The 26,104-nt window shown below is 41.1% G+C and overlaps 2 protein-coding genes across 3 annotated transcripts in view; both read left to right on the top strand.

The window, feature by feature from the left end:
- LOC127378833 (guanylate cyclase soluble subunit beta-2-like) overlaps positions 1 to 3,212 on the top strand; it is a 39,847-nt gene extending 36,635 nt beyond the window's left edge. Inside the window, exon 17 of the mRNA XM_051428112.1 lies at positions 1,279 to 3,212. Coding sequence (XP_051284072.1) covers positions 1,279 to 1,478 — 200 coding nt within the window. The 3' untranslated portion in view covers positions 1,479 to 3,212. The remainder of the gene's footprint in view (positions 1 to 1,278) is intronic.
- Positions 3,213 to 18,102: 14,890 nt separating this feature from the next.
- Positions 18,103 to 26,104, top strand: part of chrm4a (cholinergic receptor, muscarinic 4a) — a 42,506-nt gene continuing 34,504 nt past the window's right edge. For both annotated transcript variants that reach the window (XM_051427285.1, XM_051427284.1), the window contains exon 1: positions 18,103 to 18,603. In XM_051427285.1, the coding sequence (XP_051283245.1) occupies positions 18,549 to 18,603 (55 nt within the window). In that variant the 5' untranslated portion in view covers positions 18,103 to 18,548. The remainder of the gene's footprint in view (positions 18,604 to 26,104) is intronic.

The raw sequence follows: 26,104 nt of genomic DNA, 5'->3' as shown, positions 1-26,104 counted from the left end.
TGATTTGTTGCAAACATCATAATGTCTAACTAGTGTTAAATCAGTGCCATATATATTATCTAGTAGTTGAATCAACATCTTTATGTAATCAATAAAAAACTACATATATTTTTAAGAATATTTTTTGTCAGTTTTCTAATTGAACTGGAGGGACTATAAATTATAAGTAATCTAATAATACATAATATATTTGTTATTTTCTAATTACAAGTAAAATAAGAATGCAATTGAAAATAAAATACATAACAGACAGCTTTTTTATCTTAAAATAACATGCTTAAATTTTAGAAAAACGAAACAAACTCATTATAATCTCAAAAAATCTTAATAATTGCTGTTGGCAGAAATGAAATAGAAGTAGCAGAATGTTTTCATTGGTGTATAATGTGTGTGTACACCTGAATATAGATAATCAAATACAAACACAAGCGGTGTTCAGTTAGTTGCAATCTGACGCCACTAAATCCTACACACTGGTCCTTTAATAAGTAGGAAGCATTTATAATTAAGATGTGGATTTGTCATGTACAACAGGATCGAGGACATGATTGGCACTGGATTTCCTCATTTGTTATGTCCCCCTCACTTTGATAGTTTCAGATGGATTTTTTGACTGAAGTCTCTATGAACATTGTCCTCTTTATGTCCAGCCATCACATATACATATATAGCTACACAAAACAGAAAAGTGACATCTGCTGGTTTGCAAAACTTATAGCAAGCAGCCCTTCAAGATCGGAACCGAAGCGCTGCAATACCTCACTGATTTCATAGTTTCAATCTTATATGTGAGCAATAAAAGTCTAAGAAGCCTGCATGTTATTTATTAAATCTTTAATACCCGCTCAGAAGTGCTGCAGGAAATTCACACATTATTGTGCAAAGCACCAATAAAATAAGGGAGCCTTCATATGAAATATTTTTGTTTACATGAAATATGTACCTTGTTCATGTGATGTAGCTCAGTGTCCACTCTGGACCGTTTGATAAATGTGAATGTTACTTCTTTATTACTTGGTTTAGTAGTAAATTTTCCTACGATTATCTTTCTAGCATATATCACTATATTTCTTAATCATTCTCATCATGGCATTGCACCATTATGAGGATCACTTCAGCATACTGTTTAGCTGCAAAACTTAAAAAGTGAATGAAATACTTTCTGAAGCAATATCTATTTTGCTGTGTATGTTTGTCCTTAATTAGACTTTTGAGTTGTTTGTATGAGTACAATGGTTTATTAAATCCGAAAACTTAAAAAATGTCCCTTTCATTTAGAGCCTGACAAAGAGCCTGATGTGAGAACTGAGACTGAGTGGAGAGACACATCCTCAGATGGAGTCATTTCCCCAGACCCCAACGGCTTAGACATGATAGCTCCCTTTGCCTGGGACATCACCCAGCCCTATGAGATCAACAAAAACAGCCACAACATACCTGCAAACGATTTCAACAGCAGACTCTGTGTCTTACTCTGAGTGAAGACCCTCTCAGCCTCTTACAACTCATTTAACTGTTCTGGGTTGTGCCAGCTTAGAGGTGTATGAGCTCAACACAGAAATATATATATAAATATACATAGATCATTATGACAATTTTTCCTCATTCTAACACATCAACTTGAGGACAGAATCTTCACTTGCTGCCTAATATATCCCACCCACTAATGGGTCCCATGATAACAAGATAGTCAGTGTTCAGCTGTCAGTGGTCATAATGTTATGGCTGATTGGTGTGTATATATAATGCAGCTCCAATAGCACGAGAAGGAAAGAGGACAGGACAAGGTGAGAATACTATGTAGTTAGATTAGTTTGGTTAGTAACAGGGGAAACTCAACTCCAAACCACAGTGACACTATGTTACAAAGTTACAGTCAAAGTTTAATGAGCTTACCAATCCACATGACAAAGTATCTAGTTTAAATGAACTATAATAATATGAGATGCATTGACCAGAAGTCCACACAAGTCTTTTGCAAACCCTGCAGCTGTAAAGCTAAATACAGAAACCAACCAATAATCTCTAAATCAGTTCCAGAAAAAAGAAAATTACTAAATATTTTCATCCTACTTTAAGGATTTGTTTATAGTTCACCTATATTAAAATGTCATGATTAATATAAAGACTAGCTAATCACAGACTACCTTTTCTACATTGTTGGAAGCTATTAATGTGTCTGTAATTTATCAGATAGTTATTTCACTTGATTTGAAGACATGGGTCACTACTGCAGCTTTACAGGAAGAAGGAAAATAGGAGTTTGTTATTGAGATATATAAGATGAGATAAAGGCTTAAATATTATCGACTTCTAATTCAAAAATAAATCTTAGACGTAAGGAATCGGGTGTTTTCATTACTGCATATTCTGAGACATTTCCAATTTTGAAAAACAGGAAATTAATTATTTTCTGTTTATTACTGTACTGAATCCACAAAGAATGAATGAATTCACTTTTGAATGTTCCTTTATAGTCCACAATTTGAACTAATTTGCCTCCTTCTTCGTAATTGTATTAATATTTTTCTTAATTCATTTACAATTTCCCATGCACTCATTAATGAGTTATTTATTATATTTTTATTTTTAATATAAGTTAAATAATCAGCTTTGGTCCATCTCAGATAATTTACTTCTTTAATTTGCAATGAATTTTCTCCTATCATGTGGTTATTTTTTTAAATTTAAGAGTTGCCTTCAATGTTCAATCTTTCGGTTACATAAACCTCCAAAGATGCTTATTTAACCTTGGCAAATTATATTTTTTATCCGAGTGTACAAAATTAATTTTTAGTCTCTTTGATCATCATAAAGTCATTTGATCATCATAATATATAATATATAACATTAATTAACATGCACAACGTCATTCCAGTCCAACTGCTTTAATTTATCTTCAAATGGATGGAAGTTTGGGGTATAACAAAAAAAACTTTAACCCTTTTCTCTGTATAAAAAAATCGTTTAGTCCCTGCTTTCTCAACTAGTTGGTCGCTATCCAAAAGTGGTTCTCAGTCTTATTGTGATTTGGTCTCATGTCAGACTTACATTTTGACAGAAAATGTAAGCTACAAAAATAAATTATAAAATACAAAAACAAAGGCCCATCTCAATTAGACAAAAAGCTTCATCGATATGAAATCTTAACTTTGCACAGTCTACACTCTGTCTTTGAACTGTCTATCACATTAAAATGTGTCCAAACTTTACTACGTTTCCTGTCACTCATTTTCCTCATCTTTCTAGTGTGTAGTCTCTGTCTATGTAGCGCCAAGTTCTCTCACGTGTCCCTCCCTCCTGTTCCCATGCTCACTGTTCCGTGTGTGTGTGTGTGTATCACACCCCAATCTGTCATGATATGGCATTCCCTGATTCGTCACACCCCTGTCCCGTAACCCTTTTCCGAAAGAAAACAAAGTGTTTGCGACTCATGCCTTGAAAACCAGTGGTTAACTCAACATGGATAACAAATTAACGTTACAGCCATTGCTGACTGTTGTATGTGCTTCCAGCTGTTGTGCAGTGGAAGAAGCAACAACAAAAATGAAAGTGCACGCAGATGCACATTAACGATACCTGGGTTAGGGTTAGGGACACAGGAAGACACCACTGGAAAACTGCTGATGCATTTGGAGTATCCCAGCAAGTATTTATTTGTATGGACAGACAATGTTTAAATGAAAATAGCATTATCGCATTATCTGTGTGAATTTTGTGAACCGCATGCACATGCCCAGTGCATGGTCAAGGGATAAGCATTTTCAGGTGTGTTGTATGGACAGAGATTGTTTCAGAAACTGTACAAAAATGCTTGTCTGAACAGAGATTGCTTTCATTTTAAAACTGCTGACGCAAAGCGGAGGGCCAAGAACCTTCTTAGCTGTGATGTAATCACAACATATCATGGTCTTAAGTAAGCTACTGCTTAAAATGGTATGTATGTATGGCCCTATTGTATCTCTAGGAATTATTATTATTTACTCCGTCTTCGACTGCATATTTGGTGGTTGCAACATGCTTGAAAAAGCAGGAAAATGTGCACAAAATTAAATCGTTCGAGAATTTGACGTATGCAATGGTCCTCGTGTACAGGCACCTCCAAATGGCGGAGCCCCGCCCCCTCAGAATCAGCCCCCAAGACACGTAAGGCTGATGTACGAAAACCGGTACACGTGTATCAGAATCAGAATCAGAATGAGATTTATTGCCAGGTAGGTTTTTACACATACGAGGAATTTGTCTTGGTGCAATGGTGCTTAAAATATACAATCACACAAAAAAATAAAAAGATAAATATATAAAATCACACAAAATTATACAAGTCACACAAAAATCACACAAGAATAAAGTACTTTTTAAAAAATATAGATAAAGATAAGAAAGATAAGAAAAGATAGGAAAACTGTATAGAAGACGGGAGTGCACCAATGTTATGCATATATACAGGGTGGGTATAAGAGTCAGTGACAGTTGGGGGTCCCGGCCTTGTTGATAAGGCCAGCTGCAGACGGGAAGAAACTGTTTTTGTGGCGAGAGGTTTTGGTCCTGATGGACTGTAGCCTCCTGCAAAGGGGAGAGGGTCAAAGAGTTTGTGGCCGGGGTGGGAGGGGTCAGCCACAATCTTGCCTGCACGCCTCAGGGTCCTAGAGACGTACAGGTCCTGGAGGGATGGCAGGTTGCAGCCGATCACCTTCTCAGCGGAATGAATGATGCGCTGCAGTCTGCCCTTGTCCTTGTCAGTGGCAGCATCATACCAGATGGTGATGGATGAGGTGAGGATGGACTCGATGATGGCGGTGTAGAAGTGCACCATCAACGTCTTTGGCAGGTTGAACTTCCCCAGCTGCCGCAGGAAGTACATCCTCTGCTGGGCTGCAACTTGAGGTCCTGGGTGATGATGGTACCCAGGAAGTGGAAGGACTCCACAGAGTCAACTGGGGAGTCACACAGGATGATGGGGGCGGGTTGGGCTGGGTTGTTTCTAAAGTCCACAACCATCTCCACTGTTTTTAGAGCATTTAGCTCCAGGTTGTTCTGGCTGCACCAGGTCACCAGATGGTCAATCTCCCATCTGTAGGCCGACTTATCTCCACCAGAGATGAGCCCAATGAGGGAGGTGTCATCCGCGAACTTCAGTAGCCTGATGGACTGGTGACTGGAGGTGCAGCTGTTGGTGTACAGGGAGAAGAGTAGCAGAGAAAGAACGCAGCCTTGGGAGGAACCAGTGCTGATGGTCTGGGAGTCAGAGACATTTTCCCCCAGCTTCACGTGCTGTTTCCTGTCAGCCAGGAAGTCTGTGATCCACCTGCAGGTGGAGTCAGGCACAGTAAGCTGGGAGAGCTTGTCCTGTAGCAGAGCTGGGATGATGGTGTCAAACGTAGAGCTGAAGTCCACAAACAGGATCCTGGCGTAGGTTCATGGGGAGTCCAGATGCTGGAGGGTGAAGTGCAGGGCCATGTTAACTGCATCATCTATAGACCTGGTGGCTCTGTAGGCGAGGGGTGTCACGGGGGAAGGTGTCAGGACTGCTCCTTTGTCTGTCGAAGCGGCAGTAGTTTTTTTATCTGTCTGAGCCCCTTCCAGACAGAACCAGAGTCGTTGGCTGAGAGCTGATGTTGAAGGTTCTCAGAGTAGTGTCGTTTAGCTTCTCTCACCCCCCTCCTTAAACTTGTCCCTGTCTCCACTCCTAAACGCTTGCTCCTTCTGCAACCATAACTGTCTGAGTTTGGCTGTGAACCAGGGTTTGTCGTTGTTAAAACTCACCCTGGTGCGTGATGGTATACAGCAGTCCTCATAGAAGCTGATGTATGATGTCACAGCCTCTGTGTACTCATCCAGACTTTCAGTAGCAGTCCTGAAAACATCCCAGTCCGTAGAGTCCAAACACGCCGGGAGATCCTCCGGAGCTTCAATGGACCACTGCTTTAATGTCCTCACAACAGGTTTACAGAGTTTTAATTTCTGCCTGTATGAAGGAATCAGGTGGACCATGACGTGGTCAGAGAGGCCCAGTTTGGCACGGGGGACAGCGTGATAAGCTCTGCTGACTGTAGTGTAACAGTGATCCAGTGTGTTTTTCTCTCTGGTCGGGCATTTAATAAACTGTTTGTATTTAGGAAGATCGTGACTGAGGTTTCCTTTGTAAAAGTCACCAAGAACAATAACTAAGGAGTCCGGGTTAGTCCACTCCACACACAGTATCTGGTCAGCAAGCATGCGCTGTGCGTCCTGCAGGTGCGGTGGAATGTAAACACCGACCAGAATGAATGAAACGAACTCACGGGGGGAGTAAAAAGGTTTGCAGTTTATGATTAAATATTCCATAGTAGAAGAGCATTGCTGTTGGATCACTGTCACATCATTGCACCAGCTACTGCTGATATAAAAACAGATACCTCTGCCCTTCGATTTGCCGGAGAGTTCCGTGTCACGATCCACTCTGAGGAGTTGGAAGCCTGCCAGCTGCAGCACAGAGTCCGGTATCGATCCACCCAGCTACGTCTCCGTGAAGCATAAAACAGAGGATGAAGAAAAGTCACTGTTTTTCCCCAGAAGTAGCTGAAATTTGTCCATTTTGTTGCACAGTGAACGCACGTTGGAGAGGAATATCCCAAGTAACAGTGTGCGATGTCTGCGCTGGCGAAGACACAAGCGCATCGGCACGTTTCCCTCTCCTCCTGCCTTTTACTGCGTGAGCAAAGGTGAGCGCACCTTTGACCACAATGTCCAATTATTCCACGGAAGTGATATTGTGATAAAAGAAGCAGAAAAGCCTTTTGGACCCATACCTCAAACTCAACAGGAAGTCGACCATTTTGGATTCCGTGGTAATTTCTGGCAATTTTCGCCGTTGCATTTTAACAAACTCCTCCTAGGGGACTGAGCAGCTTGACGATTCAAATTTGTGCGTCAAATGGCATGCCCGTGGTGTGGCGTCCAATTTCAACAACTCGCCATGAAAAAGGAAGTTGTCATAACTTCTGCGTACATGATCTGATGTGAAACTTCATGAATGTGGTGAGTCTGTGGCGTGGCGTCAAATTTTGATCTACCGCCACAAAACACTATAACTTGAGTGTACATTGTCCATTTGGCTCCAAACTGCACTTGTCTTTTAAGAGTCCCGCCCTGAACTCATCTATGTGATAATATCCACTAATAGTGAGAGCGCCACATAGTGGTGGAATTTATTACACTTTAATGTATTTCTCCCAGCAGACTAACCACATCTAGCTGAAATTTGGTCAGAAGACCCTTAGAATGTTGACATCTTATGAATCTTATGAATTTTTATTGGACCATGTTGCCGTAGCGACACAGTGAGCATCACCTTGTTGCTTTAACGTTTGATCGCATTTTGTGGGGACTAAACAGGCGCACCACACTAATGAAACTTGGCACACACGTCCCACATGGCAGCATTTTATATTTCATATGGATGTTGCCTGTGGGTCTGTCAAAATGGCTCGATCAGGTTGATCAGATCCAGCTCAAATGTGGTCACAAAATGTGACATATGGTTGATATATTTATTTATGATAAGAGTCACATCTATGTGATCATATTCAGTAATAGTGATAGTGCCACCTATTGGCAATAGGAAGAGATATTTTTATACTGCTCCTCTTACAGGTTGATTAGATCAGCTTTAATTGGTCAGAAGATGCTTATAAAAAGATATGACTCATAACTTCAGTGTACAATGTCAAATCTCAATGAAACTTCCCGTTTGATAGTAAGCGCTGTGTGGCAACTTTGATGTGATTTATGTGAAATTGTCATGTTTTGGTCCGCACGTGTTACGGCAGCACATGACGTGGCTGCAACACACCCCGATTGCGTGGAGTGCGAGGTCCCGCCGAAAGCTGCTTGCAGCTTTAATTTATATTAATCTGTATGTTGCCACTAATGGCGAAACCATACAAAAACACAGGAAAGGAAAGAAAGCACACTTTGCTGGGACTCGTGATAATTGAGGAGAAGGACATATGTCCACCCTGATGGACAAATATACTCTTCACTGTTTGCACGCAACTTTAGTAGGTACAGTGTTGTTCAAAGCTCACTGTTTATGAGTACAGTGTCATTTAAAGCTCACAGTAATTGAGTACAGTGTCATTTAAAGCTCACACTAATTGAGTACAGTGTCATTTAAAGCTTACTTTGTTTAGCAGCTCAGTGTTGTTTTAAGATCACACTATAGGCTGAGTATTGTTTAAAGCTCTTGTGCTTGGGATAAAATAATTATATTTTGGGACCGAGCCAACGACTTCTGAAGGTCCCTATTGTAATATGTTTCTTATTATTCTTCTTAGCTATTATTTTTAGTGCCTTTCACTGCGTTTTTGCCCCCCTGAACATCTACGAAAACTCAATTTTATTTGGCAAAGTGGTCAGGCCTGGTAAAAAATTTAATATTCTATGCGACGCTCTCGGGTCAGCTACTAGGTGGCGCTACTATCATGAAAAGTTTAGGCTAATAACTCCCGCATCGTTTGTTGCACATTCAAAAACCTTATCCTAGCGTTCAGTGAATGGTTCTGCATCTCCCCATATAGGCCACGCCCACTTCCACATATAATTTTGTCCAAAAAAAAAAAGTCTATAAACCAACTACTTTTTCGTGTTCCTCCTATGCGCTTTGTCCGATTCACACGGAAATTTTCACGTAGCATCTGGGGACCGTCCTGGCAAAAAAGTAATTTGAAGAATTTTGATATTTCAATAAATAAGCACGCTATAAAATCAGCACTAACTGTAGATTTTTAGTCAAAACAGGAAGTGGAGCATTTCTCCACATTGGTATGTCCGATTGACACCAAGCTTGGTACATAGCTCCCCCTGTCTTCATTAGGCATCGTGCACAATTTCAGGCCATCGCCACAAGGTGGCGCTCTTTAAAATGAAGAAGTTTATATCTTCGCATCTGCAAGTGTGATTAAAACAAAACTTGGTACGATGCTTGCCCATGGCTCCCTGAGGCTCGCTCATTTTCGGTGAATTTTTTGCCTTGTATTTGAACGAACTCCTCCTAGGGAATTTTTTTAATCTACTTCAAAATTGGTCAGTACAGTCAAAAAACATTGCTTATTAAAAGTTGTGCTATTTGTGCATGTACATTAAAAGGGTGTGTCCGTAGTGTGGCATCAAAGTCAGCCATTTTGACTTTTTCTGTCATTTTCAGCGATTTTTTTGCGTTGTATTTGAACGAACTCCTCCTAGGGAATTCATCGGATCTACTTCAAAATTGGACTGTACAGATAGAAAACGTTGCTGATTAAAAGCTGTGCTATTTGTGCATGTACATTAAAGAGCGTGTCCGTGGCGTGGCATCAAAGTCAGCCATTTTGTTTTTTTTGGTGTGATTTTTCGTGTTTTATTTGAACGAACTCCAAGAGAAAAATGCAGCAACAGAAAAATGCTGCAATCACAGAAACGAAGCAGACGCAAAAAAGTACAACTGCCAGATAGAAACTCTGCAAATTCACTCGACAAAACAGAAGTGCGCCAGGCCACTAGGGGGACCCAACCCGACCTGAGGGATGGACCAGCCCTGTGGGACCAGACCCGAAAGACACGAAGAAGAAGAAAGTTGGCAAGTTTTGGAGAGGACAGTAAAAAAGTAATTTTTTTTTAAACATCTCTCTCTCACACAATAATTATCAACAATGACTTAACAAGGTGGGAAACCGATAATATCAATATTCAATTTTCATTTTTAGAACAGGCCTGAGGGCTACTGATGTGGCCCTTGGGGGCTACCTGGCGCCCGTGACCCCTGGTCTATATAGTATAACAGTGTATTCTATTACATATTTCGGACATAAAAGTCATTACATTCATTGCCTAAGATTGTTACACCATCATCTGGTGGTTGGACTGCACTACATATAACAAAACTGGAAAGGCTTCACTCTGCAAAACAATTGCGTGATAAAGTATCATCCTGATAATTTTCAGATTTATTGTACAGATTTATTGTACATTCACATAATGTATGACTAATGTGACTGCTGTGTATGTTTGTATAAAGAAAATAAGAGCAGAGAGAGTCCTGCCACCAGGTTTAGAAAGGTTTTTTTCACTGTTTCCTAGGTTTCAAAGTGATAGTAATTGCATCAGTTCTGCGTTTCAGACTTACACACTTCACAATAAAGCTCACCAGCCATGCTGACAAAGAGGGGGCAGAGGGCTGATAGATGGAGCACACCGCTTTATTAGTGTGCAATTTTAGAAATGACTTGAAATGGCACATAAGCACATGAGTAACACACACACACACACACACACACACACACACACACACACACACACACAGAGAGAGAGAGAGACTCTCCACTGTAGTGTGTTGTGTAAGAAGATAATGGCTGAGCCAAAATCAGCCCACTTCAACAATCCATAATGACACATGCAGTGTATGTTTGTGTGTGTCAGGGGTGAGGTGAGCAGAGCATAGAATTGCTTATGTAAGGTTTGTTGGCTCGAACACACATTACTCCCTCCTGCTTACAACACAAGTCAACATGTAATTTTTTGAAAATGTAATTAATTTTACTAATAAAGCACAATGGGTAGAAAATAAATATTAATATATTTCTAAGTCTTCAAAATCGTAATAAGTAATATTGTACAAGATTGTAACAAAGGGTAAATACTCCTGAAGACAAAATATTGAGGATATTTACTCATTTGAGTCCTGGCCAGGAAAACTGAGAACTTAAGGTCTTCATATATATCAAACTATCCTCTATGCACACACAATGTGGTTTATTAGCCTACCTATTAGCCTTGTTTTTATTGTTTTATTATAAACATCATGATTTGCTTTTGTTATGTACTTTGTGATGCATCTTATGCATAGACTGTGCTATATGAATAATACATAATTAGGGCCTATGCACTGACCAGTGCAAGGACCTATTGTAGGTCAGGGAGTCATCGATGCAAGTGTCCACGGCTTCTCTCTCATGGGCAGACAGGGAGTACAAGTGGCCCCTGGGAGTCGAGCTGGGTTGCAGGTCTATGGCACAGTCGTAGGGGCGATGCGAAGGTAGAGAGGTGGCCTTGGCCTTACTGAAGACCTCCCTGAAGTCATGGTACTCGGCTGGAACCCCTGTCATATAGGGGGCTGGACTGGAGCAGATGGTCAGCTGGGGATGGACACCTGTTTGAGGCACACTTGGTGGCAGGAGGGACCTGCTCGATACAGAGTTGTCGAGCCAAGTTGTCATCAGACTGACATCTGAACCAGAGTCTATGAATGTGGCGAGAGTGTGGGAACCCTCGGGCAGCACCCCCTACTGGTGAGTCCGACCTTGGCCGGGCACCAGGAGACAAAATGGCCTGCCTGGCCGCAGTAGGGGCAGTGCTTCCCCTGTTGGCGATGTTCCCGTTCCTCTGGCATGAGGCTGGTGCAGTCCACCTGCATGAGTTCCGGTTGTCCTGACTGCAGACTTGTCAAGGGAAATCCAGTTTCGGGAAGGAAGCTGGACGTTGATAAGCCCGCCACCATCGCCTCTCCCGATGTCTCGCCTGGATGCGTCGGTCTAGTCGTGTCGTGAGGTTGATGAGTCCATCCAATGAAGGAGGAAGGTCGTGAGACACCAACTCATCCTTGATGTAGTCACCCCGATCCAGCATGAAGGCATCGCGTTCCACTTGCTGACGAGCCCTAGTTTCTAATAGAGGAAAGCGAGAGCCACCCCAGGTTCCTCTTCAGCACTGTAGCCAGGCTGAGAGAGTCACAGCTCTATTGAGCCGCATATCCCCATAACCTTAAGTAGCAACGATTTCATGAGCTTCTTTTATAATAAGATTACTGTTAGAGACAAAATTAATCACTAAATGACAACAGGTATCACTGGCTCTCCAAGTTCAGGAACTTTGACTAATGTAAAATCAGATATTTAGACTGTTTTTCTGCCATCGATCTTCATCAGTTAACTTCAAAAATGTCTTCATCGAAGCCATCAACCTGCCTGTTAGATCTTATCCCAACTAGGCTGTATAAAGTAGTGACACTTCTTTACTAGATATGATCAATGTTTCTTTATTGTCAGGATATGTAACAGTCCTTTAAAGTAGCTGTAATTAAACCCTTTCTTAAAAAGCCCACTCTTGACCCCTTTCTACATAGCAATAGCTTATTTGAGGATTTTCATGGTCAGGATTTAGAGTTCATCACAGCCCAGAGACTGCTCTGGTTAAAGTTAATGACCTTTTGATTGCTTTCCGACAATGGACTCTGTACTTGTATTATTTAGATCTTAGTGCTGCATTTGACACCATTGACCATGATATTCTTTTACAGAGACTTGAGCATCAAATTTACATTAAAGAAACGCACTAAGCTGGCCAGAAACAGCCGTAAGCTGCAGGACTGAATTTAAACCAGTTTTAATACTGGGGGATTCTAACGTCAACAAAATTCCAAAATTCAATCATCCCGACATCCAGGCTGACAGCTACCCGGGGGCCTCACTATACCACTTTGAGAACTATGGAAAAAACACCCATCCATGAAAATACAAAGGAGCTGATCCTCTTGGTGGGCATGAACAATATGGACCGGGACCCAATTAACACATCTATAAAACAACTCTGTACACTGCTGAAGAGGGCGCACTCGGCCTTCCCTAATGCAGAAATTAGGGTGCCTATCATTAACTTCTCCTCAAACCTCCCCACAGAACAATAAACATAATTTGAATGTCATAATGATCATAGCATCCGGACCCATCGAAACCTCCCCGAAGACTTTGCGAAGCTCTGCGGCAAAGGCATGAAAGGAGGAGCAAGCTTGAGTTTGTCGCTCCCATTCAGCCGTTCCCCATAGGCGAGCTGTGCCAGTCAGGTGGCAGATGCTGAAGGCTACCTTAGCTTCCTCATGGGCAAAGGTGTAGGGCTGCAGGGTGAAGAGAATCGAACAATTTGTGAGAAAGGGTGTGTATTGTTCAGATGAGGGCTTTCTGTACTCACAAGGTGGCTCAGGGTAGAGCAGAGAACCCAAGCTTGTGGTCGGGGACAGAAGGCTGAGGTGATATCCGGGGCAGAGACAAGGCAGGATGGTCAGAAGCAGGCAGGGTTGAAACCGGGAGATCCGTCTGAACAAAGCTGGAAGGTCTTGCATGAATACAAAAAACAATCTGGCAACAAGTGAATGGTGAGGAGCAGTATATGAACTGGCTTGACTGGAGCAGCTGGGTGCACAGGTGAGCAGAGTGGCTGATGAGGAGGCATGGCTGAATGGCAAGTGGAAAAGTCCTGAGATGGCTGAGGTGACCAGGTGAGGAGGAAGTCAGACTGTGACAGATATAGGCATTGTTGTGGAAAAAACCCTCAAAAAATCAGCCCCAGCATCCCGTGGTCAAACTGTGACACCATTTCCGGCAATTTCAGGGCTTCTTTACGTGAAATTTTCATGTTGGGGTCCACACGTGTAACGCTGGCACTTGTCACGGCCGCAGCACACCCCGACTCGCACGAAGTGCAAGGGCCTGATCATCACTGCTTGCAGTTTTAATTAGGGACCGAGCACTTTAATTAGGGACCGAGTGCAAGGACCCTATTGTTCCTCTAGGAATTATTATTATACCTCTGGGACTCTGACCGCATATTTGGCCCCCGCAACATGCTCAAAATGGCATGAAAATTTGCACAAAATTCAAACGTAGCAAAAATACCCATATGACAATATGCCAAACGTCTAAGCCACGCCCCCCAGAATCAGCCCCCAAGACACGTAAGGCCCACATGTACGAAAATTGCTACGCATGTGTATCATGATAAAAGAAGCAGAAAAGCCTCTTGGACCCATGCCCCAAAACCCACAGGAAGTCTGCAATTTCAATTTTTAATTTTCCTCATTTTGTGGTCATTTTGACTTTTTGGGCTTGTATTTGAACAAACTCCTCCTAGGGACTTTATCAGATCTGCTTCAAAATTGGTCAGTACAGTCAAAACATGGTGCTGAATGAACGCTGATTAAGTTGTAACTGTACGTTGAAGGGAGTGTCCGTGGCGTGCCGTCAAAGTTGGCCATTTTGAAGTCTGTGGTCTTGTATTTGAACAAACAAACTCCTAGGGAATTTATCAGATCTGCTTCAAAACTTGACAGTACTCTTGAATAATGTTGCTGATTACAAGTTGTGCGATTTGTGACTGTACGTTGAAGGGTGTGTCCCTGGCGTGCCGTCAAAGTTGGCCATTTTGAACGAATGTCACACTGTGATGTCATTTTTGGCATTTCAGGGCTTCTATTTTAACTAACTCCTCCTACAGGTTTTATTGGATCTACTTCAAAATTGGTCAGTGTAGTCAGTTTTTTTCGTGGAAAATTGTGCCCGTGGCGTCCCGTGGCATCCAATTTCAAACCTTCGTCATGAAAGAGGGATTCGTCATAACTTCTGAGTACCTGATCCGATCTCAATGAAACTTCACATGTTTGATAAGAGTCCCACCCTGAACACGTCTATGTGATAATATTCAGTAATAGTAAGAGCGCCACTTTTATACTTCCATGTTCTACTCCTAGCAGGATGATCAGATCCAGCTGAAATTTACTTATGAAATGCAAAACAAATTGTTGATGATATGTGTTGAATGTGGTGAGGGGGCGTGTCTGTGGCGTGGCGGGAACTTTTGATGTACCGCCACAAAACACAAATTCGCTATAACTTGAGTGTACATTGTCCAATCGGCTCCACACTTCACATGTCTGATAAGAGTCCCGCCCTGAACACATAGTGATAGCGCCACCTAGTGGCAACAGGAAGTAAGTACTGCGTGGCGATTTTGAGCTGATTTACGTGAGATTTTCATGTCGTGGTCTGCACGTGTTACGACGGCACGTGACGCGGCCGCAGCACGCCCCGAGTTGCGTGTAGTGCGAGGTCCCGTCCAACGCTGCTTGCAGCTTTAATTATTATTAAGTTTTGTTTGGGAAAAGACTGCAGAAAACAAGACAAAAGACTGCTGAAAAAAAAACAGGAGAGCATGGGATATCATCAGAGGGCAGACAATAAGATGACTCTGGTTCCTGTGTTTCTAGTGTTTCTAAGGGTAATGAAAGAACAGGACAGAATAGAGTGATTCCAGTGGTATTATCGGCAACCTTTGTTGCACATTTTTTGTTTTTCCATTGTCAAAATAAAAATGCTTGGTGTAAATGGGGTTATACTCAACTGGGTACCTTTTTAAGTAATTTTCTTTGTTTACATAAGCTTTGGACATTCTTATGTTCGATTTAGGCCTATGACCAGTTCTGCTGGCATAAATAAGTCTGTCTGACATGGATTATTTGGGGGGGTATTTATTGATATGAACTGATGTGAAAGTCTCTTCTCCCACCTCACCATCTTTTCTATTGCTCTGCACTTAGTCCTCCTTCTCTTCTAATTTGATTAATTAACACTTAGCTTTGATGTGACAGTAACAGTACACAAGAGTCTACTCTGTTTGAGAATTTGTTTGACATAAGCTTTAAAATGTACCCTTGCACCAATGGATGGCTTCAAATTCTTTGAACTGTAGCAAATAACTCACTATCATGGTCCTTATTTTATATCTTAGGACGCTACAAATTATATTGAACAAAAAAAAATCCTGATAAGCCAGAAGTTAGTTGTTGCCATGGAGATGATATACTGTCTTGTCTAGTTGCATTGGTTTTTACTGGCAAGGTTTCAGAAATATTGCAGACATGGGCATTGTAAGTAGTTGTAAGTTTCACATTGTTGGGGTGCACGGTAGCTTACCTTGTAGAGCACATGCCCTATAGAGTCCATACCACGGCAGCCCTGCGATTTTCTTTCTCCCTCCTTTCCTGTCTGTCTTCACCTGTCCTATGGAATAAAGGCATTAAAAAAAGACAACGCACACACAGATATATATATATTACCAAGAATCAGAGTACAGTAGATGGCAATTCTCTCATTGTCTACTAAAACTAATGTAATTTTAGCTCAGATTTACTTTTTAAAGATGTCAGTATTTAACATTTTCAGTAATCATCAGTTACCATTCCCAATTACCGTGGGTGAGAAATAAAGTTTCTAACAATAATTAACCAAATTTCTGGTTCAGGAACAATTACTCCAGTATTACAACGATTTACACACATGGAGAAGGTGGAACAATTGGAGAGAAGCTCAAAGTGTCTCTGGTGGAGAGGAATGGCAATGAATGGGTTTCAGGAAGTGGGAATGTGGCCGGTAGAGGGTAGCATGGAGATTTTAAAGGGTGGCAGAAATATATGCTTGTGGGCGGCTGTGGTGACGTGGCAGAGCAGGTCGTCCCCTAATGGGAAGGTTGTTGGTTTGATCCCTGGCTCCTGACGCATGTTGAAGTCTCTTTGAACATAATACTGAACCCCAAATTGCTCCTGATGCCGTGCATTGGTGTGTGAATGTGTATGAATCAGTTAGTTTCCGTTCCGGCTTTGCCATCACTGAGTGAGTGTGTGTGAAAGGGCAAGTGGCAAGTAGTGTAAAATCGCTTTGAGTGGTCGGAAGACTAGAAAGGCGCTATACAAGTACAGGTCCATTTACCATTTACCATAAAATGTTGAAGCCAATGAATCTGTGAAGACTGGGCGTTGATGATGATGGGTTGGTGCATAACAGCAGCATGAATGTAAGAGAACAAGATTTAAAAAATGAGCAGCAAGATGATAGGCTAACAATACTATTGGGCAGATGAGAGAAGCTGATGAGAACAACAGATGACATACCAACTGATAATGACAGTAAGGAAATATGTGTAAGGGGAGTGAATGTCAGGATGGAAAGAGAAATTAACAAAAGAATAGTCTACAACTTTAATTATATCTTCATTAGAGACAGTACACTTTGCGTATTTTTACACACACACACACACACACACACACACACACACACACACACACACACACACACACACACAACCAACCAACAGACTCAACAGGAAAAAGATGTGTCTGGCTAAGAGAGAAGTGATTGTAATTATTTGTTTCATTAGGGGTTCCAAAAATCAGTAAACAGTGGACATGGTTGCAAGTTGAAGTTGATTACTGAGGAAAAACATATCCCAATTGGCATGTTGTTCTGGACATGAGGAAAACATATGTATATACCTGTAGTTGAGTTCCTTTGTTCAGGAAAATGATATATTGTTGCATTTTAGTTCAGGTCAGGTTCATGGTCATGTTTTACAAACAAACTAGGAGGACTAAACCTGAAGTTAAACCAACTAATTGGTACCTCAGTGATTGGCCAATGTTGGTAATTGTCCTCCTGCATTATCAGGAACCACTTGGGGAAATCAAATTCTAGCGATTGACTGACTTATAATGACAGATATATATGTATATTTGTGTTCTTTGGTGTCAAAAAAGTTCTTGAAGAAAAAACGGATTATAAGCATTATTATCCTGTGGTTTTCTTTCACATCTCTTGGAAGCGGACCAAGACCACCCTTTTCAAGTGGACTCGGTCCAGTTGTTTGGACCACACCAGGGTTTGACTGACAACTTTCATACCAGTCCAAACAAACTGTACTAACTGTGCAAACCAGGATCACACACCATTTTCTGTGCATTGCACTGGTTGACTCTGGATAGGGGTCCCCCCCCGTCAGCTGTGTCCTGACAGAATAACTGTTCCTCTGGGAGAGGGGGGTCTTACAGTACATGCAGAAGTGTTTGGCCTGTGGTTTGGTCTTGTAAAAAAAGATATCCTCCTGAAAGCCTAGATTTGAAAAGATGGTTGAGCATGTTTCATTGTCTGTGTCCAACAGAAGCTCTGGTATAAATTGATATTTTATCCAGTTTTTATGACAGATCCTTTTATATTTTTTAATAATATAAAATATGTTTTATTATTTTATATTCAGATCCTTGTGGTTTTACTTAAGGTTTTAACTGGGTAAAAGGTTTTAGTCATCAGATGTCTGTATAAGTACATATACCCGTTTGTTTCAACTTGAATCCAAGCGAGGGTAAACCAACCAGTCGCCTGCATGCAGAAGCAACAACTTTAAAACAATCATTAGGGATTGGCTGAGGAAAATGACATCACAAGTCTCTCTCTCTCTCTTTCTCGCTCACTCGCTCTCCCTGTCGCTCGCTCTGAACGCTTCATGTTGTGCAAGAAACAATGCAATTGAAGCTGAGCGGTCAGATAATTATTTTCGGGAGAATTAATGAGTACTAAGTATGAGTGATAGATGTTGATTTGGTATGTGTTTTTATGATAGACACACATGACAAACCGGCTGATTGACAGAATCTGCCCCATGAGAAGAAAACAGCAATATAGAAATTGGTAATGTTATACCAGAAAGAAGCATAAGAGAAGGAAATGATCATCATCACAGAGTAAACAGCGGAAGAATAAGGGGGAAGATAAAATAAAGAAATAAAGGCATATAGAATTAAAGAAGGACTACGGACGAATTTTGGTGCGACTGCCGGAGGAAAACTTGGAGACAGGGAGGAGGAGAAGAGAGAAAGCGGAGAAATACGGGAGAGAGGTCTCAGGTTGGCAGTTGTTGCTGCTCCGCCATGCAACATGAGTAACGACAGTAACGGAGTCGGAGGGCTTCAGCCCTTCTGGAACTTCAATGGTGAGTGAAAGGCTTAAATCATTTTGTAAACGGACACGCCACAGTTGTTAATTCTAATATGACCATACACAGTTAATGCAGGTAATATAAAATAAAATACGGTAGGTAAATTATGACCCCCGAGTGCAACAACCTTTTAAAAGAAACAAAATAAGATTATTTAGGCTTTCTCTCAGGTGCACTGGTCAAAAACGTAGTTCTGTGATAGCCTATGTTTTGGAATTAATGTATGGTTGACAATGGTATGGTTGACAATTGGATTTACCCCTAAATAGGTGGTCAATGTGAGTTTTACTGGACATCTTACCCCGCACTACATACGTATTAAATTAAGATGCACTTTTGAAAAAATGAAGCATGATATGTTAAACCCAACAGAACATTCAACATTTATTTAATTAACGATAAAATAACTTAATACACCAGTAACTGAATAAGTATATTGACAAATAGGATAAATATATAGATCGGCTATGTGAAACAACATGAGACAAAAACATTATTAGGCAAGTGATAATTTGACATTCACATGGTCAGTAATCAATATCATGTTGAAAATGCCACAATAAGTCACAATTGGTATTTCTTTTTCATGACCATATCTAAATGGTGAATTGTTATGTTGTTTTTGGAATTCAAAATCCAAAGCACCTTTTCCTCAGGTGTAAGAGGAAAAAATTAAGAAAAAGGGATGTAGGGTGACAAGCGGTGGTGAAGGAGGACATAACAAAAACAGTGACTGAGAGAAGACTAACGGGATGAGGTTTTCAGAGATCGGAACCCCTGGATAAAGCCCTTCTTCCCTCTGTTACTATCCCATCTTCTTTTCTCCATATCATCTGTTTCCTCCTCTTTTCATGTTGTGGAATATAAAAGCGACAAGGCTTCAAAATAGAGAAAAATATGAAAGACATTAGTTCAAAGTGTATAAATTGACGATTGAAATATATGTGGAATTACATGTGTAAAAACATGTTGTTGTAGAGATCCCATAGTGTGTGTGTGTGTGTGTGTGTGTGTGTGTGTGTGTGTGCGCGCGCCTGCACGTGTGTGTTGTGACAGACTTGCAGACCTAAAAGGAAAGATACTGAGAAACATAGGAGGGAGAGTAAGAGAAATGTGGGAAATGGTAAAATACTTATGCCTACTGATTTAACATGGCCATTTTTCAGTTGGACTGCTACTTTAATTGTCTGGGTGATAAATATTAGACTGTATGGATTTATACGATTTTCCCAACTCATTTACATGTACTGTATGGAGAAGCAAAATATTAGACACACCCTATACTGCAGACCAATATAACACAACACAAAAACAACCCCCTCAAGCTAAAGACAACAAATATGACACCTCAGTGTCAACAGCAAGTTTTTCAAGAGGTTGCATTTATTAGCTGTTGCATTGATTGTGTCACAGTGTATAGGTGTTTTAAATTAGTCTGGCCACTCAGTGTATATGCTTTATTGAATATCATGTGCATATGCTGCCACAGATTGTTTTACAGACTGCACGTACAAACGGCATGTTGGGTGAATTAGTTAATTCTATGTAACCCAAAAAATGGAAAAGCGCTGCATTCTGTAAAATGATTGACAGCTCTGAGTTCCAGATAAAACATCAGGGGGTTGATGTAACATTCCCCTCTTCTCTATTTTCTGTGATTCCTCCCCTGTCTCCTCCCCTTCATCAGCAGTTCCTCTGTTCTCCTCTCCTCCAGCATCTTCACCTCTTATGTATTCTCTCTTCCTCCCGCTCTCCTAATTCTATCCTATTTACATCCTTGCTCCAGCAGAGAACTGATCCCTGTGGTGTAGGTCATGTTTGCTTGTGTACGTGTGCATGTATATGGTTATGTGTGTAGATAAAGAATTTTGGATGTGGGTGTGTATAATTATATGCATATACCATAGGAAGGAAAATGGTGTGTTTTTCAGCAAGCAGCAGTGTCTGTAAAGCATGTCTCGTATGTATCTACTGTATGAATGGGTGTGTGTATGTGTGTTTGTGTACATACAAGTGTATCACAAGCGTGTCTCTGTGTTTCTAGTTCTTTTTTGACAAAAAGAACAAAACATACCTGTACAAGTATTGTGGTTAAACTAACTACAAACTATCTAATCACTATATGGGCAGTGTTATGTTACCACTAAGTTTTTTATCATGATCTTATATATGAATCTTGTAATTTTATATTTTGTTAAGAGTCATATCTCTGGGGCGTCCAGATAGCTCACCTGGTAGAGCTGGCCAGAGTCCTTGCTGCAGCAGCACAGGGTTCAAATCCGACCCGTGGCCCTCCGCTGTGTGTCGTCCCCCCTGTCCATGTGAAGAGGAAAAAGTGGGTGTGGAGAATGGATGTACAGTGTGCACGTATGGAAAATTGTAGAAGAGTATTCACAGTGTTGGTCCACATCTGCTTGTAGTGCTGGCTCAGGGTCAGCCTATGCTTCCACTAGAGAGGGCTGTTATGTTATATTTCGGTCAACAAATTTTGGTAAAAAAAAAAAAAAGGAAATGGCTGAATCTGTCACTGTGCTAATCTGCACTATATTTAGGGCCATTTAAATGTCCAGCATTAAAGATTGCATTAATACAATGTATTTGTTTTGAATTCTTGATTTTGAATATGCTTTAGATATGTGGTTCTTAATTGGTCCCACCCTGGGACCCGCATTTAATAAGCTAGTAATGATAATATATGATACAATTTCGTCATGGCCTTTTTTAACTTAAAAAAGATTTTCATACCTGCATTCAGGGATTGTGCTATTAGATCTGAACTGCCAAGCTTAGCTTTAGACGCCATTTTGTAGGTCTTACTTACACAGTTATGCAGTTATAATGTTAATTTTATTCATGTTAATATGAATAAGCAGCACACAGTTGTGATGTTCATAGTCAGGCGTTTCAAGATATTTTTGACTGGGGTGATACAAGTGGGGCACTGACTTGTGCGGGGGTATCTCAGTTTTCCAGTCATACCTAATTTATAAAATTCCAATACTGTTTAGGGACCCCAGTATGCAAAAATATTCAAATACACTAGGTGAAAAAAACACATTTATACCACATGCAAAAAAATGCATGGTTTTTGCTCCAAAAAGCATAGGATTAGCATCAAGTGGGCATGTCTGCAAAAGGGAGACATAAAGCCCTATTTCATTCAGATATCTTGAGGTCAGAGGTCAAGGGATCCCTTTGAAAATAACAATGCCAGTTCTTCCATAGCCAAAATGTTGCCTAACTTTGACGCATTATTTAGCACCCCTACCCATATGCTTGCATGGTATTGTTGGTTGGTACCAATTTTGAACTAGGGCATCTAGTTTAAAATGAAACGAATAGCTTCACTCTAACTTTAAAACAGAGCCCACTACAGCCTCTGAAAGACTGTGCAGAGTGGCAGCGGTAAGGATAATGGGGTGGCACTTACGTTGACCAATCAAATGTCAGGCGGGGCGGAGTACACACCCCTGAGCGGCTCCAGTGTTGAGCACTAAAATGGTGGGGTTTTTTGCCTTCTGGAATCTGTTTGTGATCCAGTAGCAGAGTGTGGTAAGTCCAGTTTCATCTTGGAGATTGTGTTAAAGGCTGAGCTGAAACAGCATTCTGTTCTCAAAGTATTTGAAGACTGAGTGGAGGTCAGAGGATCTGTTGTTCTGAATGCAAACTGGTGAAGGTCCAGGCTCTGTAGCTGCCGTTAACGTGCCACAGAACGGGGCTCGGCAGCCTCCCAGTAAATAAAGCCTCTGAGACAGACAGAGGGCCAGTTTGATGACATCAATACATAGGTGAGTTTCTTAATGTACTTGTTGCTAAAAGAAGCTAAGTGTTTACAACAGTAATGTTGCCCCAGGGTCCAAGGTGCCAAAACCGACGACAAAACCACCTTTGTACTTTATTCACTGTCGTCAAACTGTCTTCCACTCTGCATCAGATGCTGCACTCAGTTCCGGTCTGGCCGGCTGTTCACAGGAAGCTCCCAGTTTGGCAGAGTCAGCTAATGGTCGAGGCAGACAACCACCCACCTAGAGCCAAAGGGTCTGTCCTAGGTTTCCTTGCCCCTGTCGCAGAGTGTTTGCTCATGGTGGTACTGTTGGATCTCTGTAAATAATGTTATAAGGAGTTTGGTCTAGACCTGCTCTATTTGAAAAGTGTCCTGAGATAACTTCTATTATGAATTGGCGCTATACAAATAAAATCTTTATTGAAATAAATGGGTCTGCTACAGCTGCTTGAATAGGGAATCTAATCTCTGATTTCTGTTGCATGTGAACTGACATGAGGGTGGCACTGATCTTGTCATTTAACTATTGACGTTGAACTATCATTTAACTGTTGATATTAACTCTCATTTAACTCTAGACAAGAGAGCAAATAGGTGTAATTTCCAAAATGGAAAACTATTCTTTTAAGAATTTCTAACAAAATCTGACTCTTTAGACAGTCACTCCAAGTAGCTACAGTAGCTGTAAAAATGGTTGTAGTCAGCTTTGCTGAAGAGAGTCCAGGCTTGAAGCATTCAAACATCCATAGTAACTTCTCAAACCACTCTCAGCATAGCCCATTGTGTAGCTGTCCATCTGTGCTATAAAAAGTGGCCAAAGTGGACTGTCATTTGACTGTGGGTTTTTTTTGTACTTCTTAAATGTGCGTAGGGGCTGCAGTGTGAAGTATAAATATATTGGAATGTACTGGACACCCTGCTGTCTTGCTGTAAAGAATATGCTCTGATGTAGTGAAAATGAAGATTGCTATGCTTCATTGTTACCTTTGCGTTCAGTAGTAACAGACTCAGTTTTAGTGTAATGTAATTAGTTTGACTAAATATATCAAATAAAGAAAATATTTAGTGTAGACATTATGCCGTATAGTCGGGCTATTCAGTTGGCAGCCCCAGGGACGGGTCAGGCCCCTGAGGGATTTTGTACCGGCCCTTGGAGTGAAGTGTAGTTACTACATATGGGTAGTCTCATACAGCGCGTGACTATGGTTAATTGTACATTCTTTCGTGCAGTAGGAGGCGGTATGCACCTCTTTAAGCCATGGTGGCAAAACAGGTAGAATATCTACCTGTTTCGGCCGGACATATATTTTGGAGGACCACACATGACCAATCAAAATCGCCCTCTAGTGCCGTGCTCTGACCACTCTGACTTTCTTTCAAGCCAAGCACGAAGTTTGGCTAACAAGAAAAAATGTCTCTCTCTACCTTAAAAAAAAAGAAAAGTTGACTCAGAGAACAGGCAGTTCAACAATGAATGGACAGAGAAATACGCGTTTATTGCCGTTGATGCAAATCCTGTGTGCGTAATCTGCAACGAGTGCCTCGCCGTGTGCAAATAGTGTAATTTGAGAAGGCATTTCTAGACAACGCATGCTAACTTTGATGCTACTTTCCCACCGGGCTCTGCTGCTCGGAGGCAGAAGATAACAGGGCTTACATGTTGTTATGAGCAAAGACGTCGCATTTTGTTTCGGGCCTGTACGGATCAAGAGAGAGCAACTGCGGCATCATTACGAGTGGCATGGATATTGGGCAAAAAGAAAAAGCCATTTACAGTCTCAGAGACAGTCAAGGACGGTATGCTGGCATCCATTGGGGGGTGGTAACAGATGAGAAAACCCGAAAAAACATTATTGATTCGATCCAGCAAATTACAATTTCTGACACGTCAAATATGAGGAGAGTCGAGTCCCTTGCATCGGACATTTTCGAGATGCTTTTGGACAAGCTGAGGAATGCTGAGGTGATGTCTTTGGCCGTGGTTGAGTCGACTGATAACAGTGATGTTGCACAGCTGTGCCTCCTATGTGCGAATTTTTGATGGGGAATGTTTTCGTGAGGATCTGCTTTGACTAATTCCCATGGAGGGGCACACTACCGGTGAGATTCTCTTCACTAAAATTGCTTCATTCTTTGAGGAGAACAACTTGGATTTGGCGCACGTCAACATGTTGGTGACGGATGGTGCGCCCTCGATGGCGGGCAGGAATCAGGGGCTCGCCGGGAGGATGCCAGCTGCGGTTCCGCAGATGAGATCTCTGCATTGCCTCATCCACCAAAGCCTGTGTGCCAAGCTCAGTGGTGAGTTAAAAGAGACCATGGACTCTGTCATGGCAATTATAAACTTCATCCGTTGTACCTCCAGTTTACAGCACCGCTCTTTTCGCAAGCTGTTGACTGACATGTCTGCTGAATATAAAGATTTGCTCATTCACAATGACATTAGATGGCTTTGAAACATGTTTGTGAACTAAGAGAGGAGATTCTGGTGTTTCTCCGGTCTTCAAAATTGAAAAAAGCTGGCAAGTTTCTGTCTCTGATGGAAAATGATGAGTTTAATGCTGCTGTTTGCTTTTTGAGCGACGTTTTCCATCATTTGAAGCAACTCAGCATGGAGTTGCAGGGCAGAGATAAAAGATTGTTATAATTCTATTCTGTATCATACTATGCACTTTGATTTTATTTTTGTTGGTGCACTTGGAATTGAAGTTGTTTGTTAGTGAAATGAATGAAATTCTAAACAACTGATATGGTTCACTTAAACTGAGTGATGCCATTTTAAATACATTGCCTTGATAAAATACCATGCACTGTTATGTTGTTTTAATTCTATTCTGTACCATACTATGCACTTTGGTTTTATTTTTGTTGGTGGAGATACATTTTATGTTGCCTGTCACTCAAATGAGCGCAATCTTAAATATCTGTCATATGGCTGACCTAGACTGATTGTTAAGGTGTCTGATTTAGTTCAAAATGGACAAAAATGAGTACAGTAGTATTCCATGTGTGGATTTATGTGGCAGTCTAAAAGTGTGAGTTGTATTCAGTTACCATTTAGCTGCATTTCTGTTTTTAGCCAGTGGAGAAGGGGGATAGTTTGGTGTTTCTGAGAATTATTTCCCTCTTTACTTGTAACACTGAAATGTATCTCTTCATTGTCAACTGAGGATAACGAGCTGTAAAGTTGGTACAGTTATGTGCAATTAAGTGGATGTTTTCTGTTAGTTAATTGCATTTCTCTAATTGTCTGTGTCTCTGATTTTTCAACATTGTATTGCCATTTGAATGTAACAATGCCTTGGGCCTATGTGTCTTAGTGCATCACAATGTGCAAATGTTGTTCTGCATTTACAAAATAGAATATATTGACTCCTTCAGTATGTTGTTGTAATTTCTTTGTAATTTGTTACCATAATTATTCATATTCTCCGGCCCCTTATTTTGCCTCAGTTTCATGAACTGGCCCCAATTCGAAATTAATTGAATAGCCCTGCCCTATAGTATGTCTATTGGACAGCAAAATAAACAGATTAATATCGAATGTGGTGCAACAGCTGATTGCTCTAGCACCGTCTTTCAGTAAAGTGGATCATAATCACTATCTTGGACTGTGATCAGGTCAGCTCTGAATACTTTTCATGTCACAGACTTTGTCAGATGTTCTTATAGGTGATTTCTTGCTTCCTAGCTGTGCTGGAGGAGGTGCCA

The sequence above is a fragment of the Dicentrarchus labrax genome, unplaced genomic scaffold (genome assembly GCF_905237075.1).
Source record: "Dicentrarchus labrax unplaced genomic scaffold, dlabrax2021, whole genome shotgun sequence".
NCBI lineage: Eukaryota > Metazoa > Chordata > Actinopteri > Moronidae > Dicentrarchus > Dicentrarchus labrax.
The sequence above is the reverse complement of the archived record's forward strand: the minus strand, read 5'-3'. Positions and strand labels throughout refer to the sequence as shown.